This window comes from Notechis scutatus, chromosome 4 (genome assembly GCF_049901735.1).
Source record: "Notechis scutatus isolate UNSWTSFEM ecotype Mainland chromosome 4, rNotScu1.2, whole genome shotgun sequence".
Lineage (NCBI taxonomy): Eukaryota > Metazoa > Chordata > Lepidosauria > Squamata > Elapidae > Notechis > Notechis scutatus.
The window spans coordinates 153,511,072-153,522,666 of NC_142012.1; the positions used below are offsets into that span (position 1 = coordinate 153,511,072).

The 11,595-nt window shown below is 39.3% G+C and overlaps 1 protein-coding gene across 9 annotated transcripts in view; it reads left to right on the plus strand.

Moving 5' to 3' along the window:
• The window catches only part of ECT2 (epithelial cell transforming 2), a 67,791-nt gene extending 56,672 nt beyond the window's left edge, over nt 1-11,119 (plus strand). For 4 of the 9 annotated variants that reach the window (XM_087965343.1, XM_087965344.1, XM_087965342.1 and 1 more), the window contains exons 22-25: nt 2,417-2,551; nt 4,675-4,821; nt 7,399-7,630; nt 9,821-11,012. In XM_087965343.1, the coding sequence (XP_087821469.1) occupies nt 2,417-2,551; nt 4,675-4,821; nt 7,399-7,620 (504 nt within the window). In that variant the 3' untranslated portion in view covers nt 7,621-7,630; nt 9,821-11,012. Of the gene's footprint in view, nt 1-2,416; nt 2,552-4,674; nt 4,822-7,398; nt 7,631-9,820 lie in introns of all 9 variants that reach the window. The other 5 variants (XM_087965349.1, XM_087965347.1, XM_026668377.2 and 2 more) reach the window with 4 other exon arrangements.
• Nucleotides 11,120-11,595: the final 476 nt, after the last annotated feature.

Genomic DNA, 11,595 nt, shown 5'->3' on the forward strand with positions numbered 1-11,595 from the left:
AAACCTAGAGGCATTGGTGGGATTTATTTATTAACCCTCAATACACAAGGAGTATTGCTACCCTCTCCTTGCAACTCTAGGCAGTTAAAATCCAAATAATAATAATAATAATAATAATAATAATTAATAATAATAATAATAAAAAAATAGGTTAACAAATAAAAGATACTATTCCTAAAAAAATTGCAAACTTTGGGAGATCTTCCCACTCAAATACCCTGTGAAACAAAACAGTCTTAACATTTTTTTCTGAAGTTTGCAAGGAACACATTTACACTCTTGAAACATGATATTCCAGGAGGGAGGTGGAATACCCAAGGATCTAGTTTCTCTGAATACCCCCACCACTTTTCCTCTCTCGACTGGAAGCTTATTTCTGCTGGACAATGTAGGGCAAACAGACTCTACCTTGTAGACTTGATCCTAAAGCTTGGGCTCTGGAATGTTTGGGATTTGATTCAGAAAAGGTGCTTGAGAGCAAGAACCAATGTGGCACCTGTCTGGGACTCATTGAAGCAGCCACCTCTTTTTCTGGACTTATATGGCTGCCAAAGAGGGACTTTCTCTACAGTTCCAAAAATAAATATGGCTGCTTTAATGAGTCGCAAAGCAGTGCCGCATTCACACTCCTGTAGATTCCTGTTCTGAATCAGATTGTTCTGAATCACCTGTTCTGAATCAGATTGCCTTTAATCCAAATCCAAATTATGCTTGAAGCTGGTGCTTTGCTTTCTAGTTTCTATTTTTTAAAAAAATCTTAAATCAATTGCAGTAGGATCCAGTAGGCATCAAAGAGTATGTTGCCATGCATATTATTGTCTCCGGTCATCATGTTGAAAACCCCTGGATGATCTGTGTATGACAACTAAATGTTATACACAGACTTATTGTCGCCATAATCCAAGTATATTGGCAGAATTCTAATGAGTACATTGGCAAATCCTGTTCATGCTTTGAACAGGGGTTAGCACCTGCAGATTATAAAACGCTCCATAAACCAAGAACCAGCTTATTATGGAGACATTATTCCCAAATGGTACAGTAAAGCTTTTTAGGTAACATACTGGCAGACATTGGGTTAGAAATATAAAACTTGAATGCTGCAAATTAATAGCACAGAAGCATCCCCACTTATGGGCCTGTTTTATATGCCAGCCTTTGTGGTGTGAGGTAAACTCTTGGCACAGCAAAGTTTCCTTTTCAGGAAGCATTTGCGCCATAATTGTTGACTCTGACAAGATTCTTCATGAGAAAGCTGTCTGCTTCATTTTTTTTTTTGGAGAGCTGTTTGTTTACATTCTTTTTATTTAAATATTCTGATATTTTTAGTAGTTTAGAAATTACTTTTTTAGCTGCCATGTTTTTGATTTTGTCCAAATGCATGGTAAAAAAGTATATTGAATAAAATTAGCAGAGCTTATGTTTCTGAGATACCCACTTGATTGATCCGGTTCTTCACATCAAAGTAAATAATATATGTTCTGGAAATAAAGCAAATCAGGCGTTAAAGTATTGTAATATAACATATAGAGGGACAATTGGGCCTAATGGTTAAGGCTAGAAACTGGGGGTTTATGAGTTTTAGTCCTGTCTTAGCCATGAAAGCCAGCTGAGTGACCACACCCTCAGCCCAAGTCACTCACAAGGTTGTTTGGGGAAAATAGGAGAAATAAGGAGTATTAGATGTGTTTTCTGCCTTGAATTATTTATAAAAAATAATAAAGGTGAGGTAGAAATTACATTAAAAGTGTGAGATGTACTGGTGGGTACATAGGGAAAGAAGGAAGGAAACAGTATTTAGAATGCTTGCTTCTTTTGTCCACAAAGTATACTCTGTTACTTATAGCATATTTTATGATGCAGTGGTAAGTGAAAGTCACAGTTATATGATCCATTGAGCTCTCTGAAGTTTTCTGAGCACATATGAAGCAAAAAATAAACTCTTTTAGACATTCTGATAATATGTAGGTGTCGGAGAACGAAAAGCCATCTCTAGGTTCAAGACGAACCTGATGTCAAGTTGAATTAAAAAGAGAGCCTAGACACATTTTCTACTTCAACCCGGCAAGTCACACCTGTCCTTTCTGCTATGGTGACGCATGACTTATCTCTTTTCTAGCATCATAAAGGAATCTTGATTTCTTGACTATATGTGGCTCGCATCCTTTCTCCTAGAAAAAAACAAAACCAAACCTTTGTTTTCTCAAATTACTTGTCCGCTATTCCCACAAGGTGGCAGCAGAGGCTTAAAACCCAATTCCCCCCCCCCCCTTTTTTTTTGCCAAATAAACAGTAGAAAGTGTCTATATCTCTACCATGGGAAGGTAGGCTTGTGAACTTTAGGGAATTAAGAAGCCCTGGGTTTTTGAATGTGGATTTGAAATTCAAGATGGCTTTTTTCTTTTTACCCTTGAAGCTAATAGTTGAGGCTTTTTCCTGCCAGGAAAATCTTATTTATGCAACTGATCCAGATTCTATTGAAGTAAACACGAAAGATGTGGATAGTACATTGAGTAGAGCATCACGGGCCATAAAGAAAACCTCGAAGAAGGTAAGAGGCTTAGCTTGAAAAGGACTTTTGTCCTTGAATTCTAAATTGAAGACACAATTCATTTCCCAGTAAAATGATATATACTGCCTTATTTTAGCTTTCGTGCAAAACCCTGCATCACCTTCCTGCCATGGTGTGATGTCAGAGTCTTGGTTGCTTAAGAGAACCCTCTCCTGCAAAAACCATATACTCTTAACATAAAGCTGTTAAAATCCCCGTTAGACCTTTAAAAAAAAAAAAAAAGCAGTTAAAATCATTCTCGGCAAGATTCGCAAGGCCTGGCTTTTTGATCCCACAATGATAAAATACAGGTCTTTCATATTTTCCATTTAAAAATAATAATAATAATGAAAGAGGCCCTGGTAACCATATATCCACATATCCAGCGCTTCTGAAGAGATTGTGAGTCTTGCCTACTAAGCCATGCCTACTCTTTATTTCCTATAGGAAAATGATGCCGAATGCAGTAGAACAGAAATTGGTGCAAGTTGAACAAATAGCCTGTAGAATAATTGGAAAGGGCGGGGCAGAGAACAGAAAAGTTGCAGAGACCTGACATGGAAGGAAAAGCTTTGAGCTGAATGGCTCAGCCTGAAAAAAGAAAGTTTCTTCCAGAGCAGGGGTGTCAAACTGGCGGGCTGGATGTGTCATGCGCAGGCCATGCCCACCCCAGCTCCCTGAAAGGGAAAAGCAAAGCGAAACATCGTGTGACGGCAACGTAACCCGATGAGTTCGACCCCCATGTTTTAGAGCTTTTCACCTGCAGTGCTTTCTATAAGCAGAGAGAAATCTGCTGCTATTGCTTAAGCCAGGGGTCCCCAACCACCGGTCCCCGGATCATTTTTTACCGGGCCGCAAAGCTTGGGCGCCGCCATCTTGTTTCGACGGCACTTCCGGGTTTTCGGTTGCTTCCGGGTTTTCGGTTGGAAAGTGCTTCCGGGTTTTCAGTTGGAAAGTGGCGTTTGGGTGCTCGCGCCTTAGTTTCCTCAAAGAGGGGGGAGGCGGCTTCAAACGAAGAGCCGTCCCGATGGCGGTGGAGTCTCGCGTTACTCAGGTACCGATCCGTGGAAGAATGAATAATCGTGAAACTGGTCCCTGGTTAAAAAAAGGTTGGGGGCCACTGGCTTAAGCAGAGAGGCAATTCTTATTCCCATATTTATTGTTTCCTCTTTCAGTGGGGAAATGACTTCTGGGTAATGTTGTGTGAATGCACAGGTAGTCCTCGACTTACAACAGTTCATTCAGTGCCCATTCAAAGTTACAACATCACTAAAAAAAAGTGACTTATGACCGTTTTCACACTTATGGCCGTTGTGGTGTCTCCAAGATCATGTGATCAAACGCTAGGCAACTGGCATGTATTTGTGACGGTTGCAGTGTCCCAGGGTCATCTGATCAACTTTTGCAACCTTCTGAGAAGCAAAGTCAACAGGAAAGCCAGATTCACGTAACAATTGTGGCAAGAAAGGTTGTAAAATTGGGGGGGGGGGGGAGAATTCACTTAACGACTACCTTGCTTAGCAACGGAAATTTTGGGCTAAATTGTGCTTGTAAGTGGAGGACTACCTCTACTGATCTTTTGCTAGCCTTGCAAACCTTAGAACATTCTCATTGTCTCATGAAGCATTGCCTGGATATAATTTCACCAATTTGGGAACCCACGAAAATTTATACCCTGTGTTTCCTTCCCTACTGCTTATTAAGAGTTTTCTTAGTCACTCTGAGAGTAGTAAAATAAACTAATAGTAATAACTAATAGCTGAACTAATTCAAGCTGGGCTGTTGAAGGATTGAAGTTGAAGGAATCTCTGTCCTATGCACCTACCTCGAATTTGCACAAGGAAAGTGAAATATAAATCGGTAAAACAAATCAATATCTTAAAAAACTAACCAGTCCAGTAAATCATCTGAAAATCTACGATAGAGCTGCACGACAGCTTTGCCTGGCAAACCAAAAGAAAAGGAAATTTGAAGTTGCAGTGTGTGTAACCTGAAATGAGATTACAACATTCTATGAATCAGTGTACTTAAAACACCACACAATTAATATTTGGAGCCAGTTTAAGTATCTAGCACAACTTCCTTGTTTTACCTATCCCCTTTTCCATGCCAACATTTTGCAGGTTACACGAGCGTTCTCTTTTTCCAAGACCCCAAAGAGAGCCCTCCGAAGAGCTTTGATAGCCCACAACAGCGTAGATGGCAAGAATTTCTGCACCACTAATGAAAGCTGTTTAGGGGGCCGCCTTGCCAGTACCTCATCTTTAGCAGTAAGTGACTTGCCTGGGGAAATCGGGAATGTATGGATACTATGCTTATTGGAATAACGGACCTGCTGATATCATATATTTTAATTTTCTGGGGTTGTGCCAACTATTGTGTTTCCCTGAAAATAAGACCCAACCAGAAAATAAGCTGTAGCATGATTTTTCAGGATGCTCATAATAGAAGCCCTACCCCCCAAAATAAGCCCCAGTTAAAATCATCAGCCAGACAGACGCATTTAGTATCCTATTTCCCTGAAAATAAGACCTAATGAGTCTTTTTGGAGCAAAAATTAATATAAGACCCAGTCTTGTTTTTTGGGAAACACGGTATCTGGTCAGGGTGGCTAGAAGATAATGAATAAAATCTTCAGTAATAAAGGCATATTTTTCAATAATATCCAGAAATAAAAAAGCAGGATGGATAAATTGAGATTGATTTAATAGATGTCAAATGGGAGGTTTTGAGAAAACAAAACAAATGTTTTCAGAGTATCTGAAAAATTTTAAAAAACATTTGAACAACTGGAATGACCTTCTAACATAGCATGACATTGTTTGTATAGTTGGAATTTAGAAATTTGACAAGATTGTCCAAATGTTACCAACATGCCATATAAACAGAGGCAATGAGTCTTGCCTTTCATCGCTGGTTTGTGCAGACACGAATTTACACATGTGAATGCACAGATGACTATATGAAGAACCTGTTACATGCCAAAAAAAATTTGCTAAAAATATTCAACTTGAACCAAGAATTTGGGGAGAAGAATTTTTCATTAATACAGTTAAAAAGAATTTGTGCTTTCTTTAGCCACAAATTAACGCAGAAGCCTGTGATGGCTGACTTTCCCGTTCCCTTTTCCCCAACCAGACCAAACTTTATATTTTTTGCACGTGAGATCATAACAAAATCATGTTAAAGAAGTTCTCTTAAATATTAGCAGCTTAGTTACTTCAGCAGTGCTTCAAGGGCAACAGATTCTCCTTCGCTCTTTGCCTATTTACTTCAAAGTCTTGAATGGATTTTTGATGTGTGCAAGGAAGAAAAAAAAATATTTTACTTCTGGTCATTATTTCATCAGTGGACAGGTGGAACTTGTTACAATCTTCTGCATCCTATTTTAGAATACAGGTAGTTTTTAACATACAACAGCAAATGGAATTTCCATCGCTAGGCGATACGGCTGTAGAGCAGGGGCGTCAAACTTGTGGCCTGCAGGCCAGATGCATCATGCGCTGGCCACGCCCACCCCTGGTTTAGTGAAGGGGGGAAAAGTCACGATACACCATGTGACGACAATGTGACGCTGCGAGTTTTGACACCCCTGCAGTAGAGCATGATCACATTGTTTGCTGTGGTCCTGCTTGCTGTTGTTAACTTAATCTCATAACTATTGAGCAAGGCAACTTCCTGACGACAAGTGGGGAAATTGGCAGGAAGTTGCATGGCCCGGACACAAGTGGCTGTGCCAAGGGGGAGAGGGAACGAGGGGGTTCACAAAAGGGACAGGTCAGAGAGGACATGCAAGCCGGTGTGAGAGAGGTGTGTGGGTTGGGTAGGGTGCAAGAGGGTGCATAAGAAGCACATGTTGGGGGTTTGTGAGGGGTTGTACGAGAGGTGCAGTGGGGATGTACTAAAGGTACATATTGGGAAGGGTGTGAAGAAATCCAATGGTATACACGAGAGGCATGATGTGTGTTGGGGAGAGTTTTCTGAGTGTGCATGAGTAGCTGGCATAGCACAGGTGCAGATGCATTGGTGGGGAGAGACTTATCTCAGCAACTTGCATCCTTCCCAGACTTTTTAAGGAGACGCTGAGTTTCTGAGGAAGTCCACAGCGAAGGTTGAAAATGGCAGTCCCATGATCATGTATAATAGGTCATAAGTGTGAACCAGCTGCCAAACGCACAGATCACAATCACATGACCGCGGGGGTGCTGGGATGGTTGGAACTCGGACAACCAGCCCTTCTGCAGCTCCATCATAACTTTGGTCGCAGGCCAACAACTACCTCTATTCAGAAGCGTTTACATGATATCTGTTTATATGATATGATATCTATTCCGCATGGTTGATAGGAAGTCAAAGAAACAGACAGATGCTTAAGAGACACTTAACACTGTTTTGTTCATAGCATCTACTCAGACTCGGAGTATCTGCTTTATAATTTGTATAGTTATTAAGGTTAAAGTAGATCTGAATGTTTTGACAGGTGTTGATGTTATTTAAGGATATCTTTACAGAGAAGGAGGTGTCAAATATATATTTTATCTTAATGCAACTGCCAGCTTTCAGTGGCCTTATGCTAGAATGAGCCCCCACCCTTCTGAAAGATTTATATTGCTGTAACAGCTGAAAAGATTAGTTATATTGGTAAGAAAATCATGATCGGGGAACAGTATATCTTGCTGAGACCGCCTTGAATGTGTTGCACTGTTGGGTTGAAAGGACATTCTTGGTATTTTGATTTGAATTAAAATCCATGTTGGTAAAAGTAAGTATGTAAAATCCTTAAGTTTGGCTTGGATGCAATATGTAGATTAACCGTGTTTTCTTCCTCCTTCCTGTATTGTTTTTAGATGATGCGTACTGCTTCTACATACAGCTTAAACGGACAAATTAAACATCCCATAAACATACAACGTTCCAACTCTATTGACGGGACCTCCCAAAATATTAGATCTCGACCTCTAGTCCGTTCTTCCCATGATCTAGAAGGGCGAATGGCTTCCAGCTCTGAAAACTTAAAGAGTTGTTCCCTGGCCAGTTGCTATCCAATCACCAGCAGTGATGAAGTTTAAGCTGCTTAAAGTGAGCATCATCACTTTGCGGGCACTTCTTGGAGACAAAATAACTGTTGTGTTAAATATGGCACATGGTCTATCCAAGATCCAATAGATTCTGGCTCTCTTTGGGTTCTCTGGGCACTATCTTCATCTTTTGATTTAACGATCTACCAGATAAGATAATGGTTACTTCTGGTTTCTTCTCATGTTTATGATAGTTTCAAAATGTTGTTAGATTAAGCCTTCTTTTTTAAAAAAAAAATCTTAAACTTTCCTAAGCAAAAACGAAGACATCATATCAATAACAATCCATCCTTCCACAATCTTTACATCTACATATTCTCCTGCTGCTGCTTTGTAGCAGAACAAAGAGATATTCATGGTCTCAAAGATACAAAGTAGCCCAGGATGAGATGTCTATGGAGATTCTGGGTCATCCAGGTCATGGTTGTCCCAAAGGTGCTTTTTCTAAAGGCAACTGGACTTTGTTCATTTTTTTCTTGAAGACGTTTCGCTTCTCATCCAAGAAGCTTCTTTAGTTCAGTTCAGAATTTGCCTTTGGAAAAAGCACCTTTGGGAGCCAGGATGCGATGCACCGTTGGCCAACTTTGCCTTCCTTCTCTTTGGGTCTCCCTACATTTGCCTGGTTCAGACCGTCAACATCATTAAATGATCTTTAAAGCTGGTGGCAGATTTAGTTAATTCATGCAGGCGTATGAGCTGCTTCAGTCACAACCAACGCTAGCGTCATACATTCCATCTGTAGGCAAAGATGGAACTAGCAATAATAAAACCACACTTACCATCCTTAATTGCTTTCCAATATAGATTTTCATCACAGATTTGGAGGAGGGAAAGGGCATGCACACTTCAGTCCCCAAAGGCTTCCTACAAGTAGGTCTTAGTGACCTTTGTTCCAAAAGTGTGGGAGTTGCTTTAAGTAGGGAGAAGAACAGTGGCAGAGGAAGGCCTATTTTCAAGGGTCCTGAGAATAATTCCCTCTAGGAAGAAGAACTCAAAGGAAGCCCTCCTTTCCCAATCTTTATATCCTAAGCCATATAAAGATTTAAACGGGACAGCCAGCACCCAGACAACCACATCTGGAAGTCGGTTGATAACCAGTGCAAAATGGACTGCCCATAATTATTGAAACCACAGTATTTCATGGAAGTTTAAGGGGCCTGTGTCATGCCTTGAAGACCTGGCTCTTTCCACAAGTTCTGGGTTAAGAAATATGAACCTTTGTGGGAATTCTATTGATTCCTCCAGTGTATTGTTCCCAGCTTATTGTCTTAGTTTTTATTTTGTTGGATATGTTTTTTTAAACTTACACTATACCCTGTCCAGAGCAACAATGAGTCGGGTTGGGTACAAATTAGATGTACATATAGAGTAGTTTTATAAATACGGCACCATCTGTAGCTTCCAGCTGGTCTTCAAGAAGAGCCCAATGTAAAGCACAATTTAACAAATACAACCAAGAAAGGACCAAGGCATTAAAGACCATGTACAGGAGCTCCTGGTCCAGGAATTGCCATAAATGTTGCACAAGATGGTTGTGTAGAAGCCCCCTCAGTTTCCTGCCCCTTGCTCTTTGAGGAGCAGCTATGAGCCCAACAAGGGCACCTGTTATTTGAATGACAGAGTGCCATTTGGTCCTAAGAAGATAAGATTTGGTAAAAAATAAGAAAATCAAACAATTTCTCTTGAGAGCAGGCAACAGAATTTAATTTTAAATATGGGCCAGTGTGCTCGCCATAAAAAAAATGACAAACTTATCTTTAAAGATTAGAAAGCTTGGTATGGGGAAACTGCTCTTAAATAAATAACAAATGAGGTCTTACTGTTTTCCTCTCTTGAGGATTGGTTACATCAGACGTGAACTTCACAGGACATAAAGATCATGGGAAGCTCTACTTTAAAAGTATATGCTATGTACACACATCTGTGTCAGTCGTGTTGCTGAAGACACTTGGGGTTGCTTTTAAGCGATGAAAAAGGGGCTGCAAGAAATTCCATACATAACATAAAGGACATTTGGAAGATTTGTGTTTTAGAATAAAAAAAAAGTTTTTTCATTCTGTTTCCCAAAACAGCTTTGATTATGCTTCCTCCCTCTCACTCACACATTTTGAAAGGTGCTTTACTGGTATTTTTTTTTCCTGCAAGAGATCACAGTTTTAACATTTGTTTTTTCTTCCCCCAAACAATATAGAGCATCCATTCTCCTTCCTTGATCCATCTGCCATCACTTTTTGAAAAGAGAAACCATACCTTCAGTCGGTCAACTACTCATTTGATATGAAGTGGATGGAAAGAGGAGCTGCAGCTTCATATGGGGACCAAAGGAAGTCCTAAGTGTTCAGGCAACCATATGCTGACATAAGTGGTAGTACTTAGGTAGCACTTAGTGGCGATTAGTTAACTTTTAGATAACACTAAGTTAAACCACCAGAAAGGCTCTGATTTTGCCTGCAGAGCAAACAAAGGATGGACCTTGTTACAGATAACATATTAATTTGCACAGATTGCTTTACGTACATAATGGGGGTATTTTGCTCAAAGTATACCATTAAAACGACCTGCATTTTTAATAGCCTTTGTACATGGGATGTTGTCAAGTAGCTACTGCATGGATGAATATTTCAAGTAAAATATTTGTTTGACATCTGAAATAGAGATAATAGATGTCCTTTAATATTGAAGCCTTCAATATTCTGTCAAAAAGAAATATTTTTTTAAAGCTTAAATATATTTCAGTGTGGCAATATGGTGATGGATTCCTGATAACCTCTGTATCTGCCCAAAGATCTAAAATTTATCTGCTTTTAAAAAAAAAACTTTTGTCCCAACAGTTTGGAAAATCAACAGAAGTGGAAGCCCCTGGAAAAATAATTGTAGATAATTGTCTTGACCAGTTGTTATTTTTCAAAAAGAAGAAACTGTCTCTAAAGCTTTGTGAAACACTTCCTTTATATAGATTTTTTATGGACATATTTCAGGAATGAGATGAAAACGGAGATCTAAGTTTAATATCTACAGCTGCTATATTTTAATTCATAGTGTCATATACATTGATTTGAAATGTTAAACCTTTGATTCCCTCCCTCCCCTTCCCCTTTTCGGTAAATTTTTTGCAACATGAAAAATAATGAAGTTCCCAGAATCTATTCCTCCACTCATTCTGGGAATTAAATTTCTGCACACAATCAAAAGCTTTCTCTTGCGGCCTTTATTTGCAAGAGGTATTGGATGGGATTTTTTAATCTCCATCCTCTTAATGGCAAGATCGTTGGATACATGTTAGTGTAACTTAAGTGTATATCTTTATCACTTTTTAATTTTTTTTTAAATACTGTGCCAGCAGAAACTTTTGAAAATAAACCAAACTGTAATTTTGGATGCATAAATTCTATTGATTGTATATGCTTTGTCCTAATTTCTGTAATAACTGTTCTGTTTCAGCAGCATAAACAACTCAGTTTGTTAGAAAAAAACAGTTTTTCCAAACTCCTATTGGTACCTAGTTTTTGTAATTAGTTACTTAGATATTATGAACCCTGTTGGTTTTGTTGATGGGCACATAAGCTCAAATATTATTTTATCATTGATTTCAATACTGTTTTGCAGTTGAAATATCTTTTTACAGAAGAGTTGGAGGGCAGGTTAGTAGATAAGAGGTCAGAGAACGATGTTCTCAAAACCCTTCTTAGCCTTGTGGCTTCTTGACCACAATCACTGCTGCATTGTAATAGTAAGACACCATAGGCAAACTGTGTCATAATTCAAAGGATGGCCCAACCAGTCCAGTGAATCTTCTTTGCACAATAGGCATCCAAGGTAAAGCTGGTTAATTGGCCAGTTTTATACCATGAGGTATTGTCAAGCTGGAGACTATTGCATCCAATCTTATGTTTTGGCTCTGCAAAGAAATACAGAAGGCTGCCTCAGGTCAGTCTCTGAAGCTTCGTATTCTAACAATAGATTAAG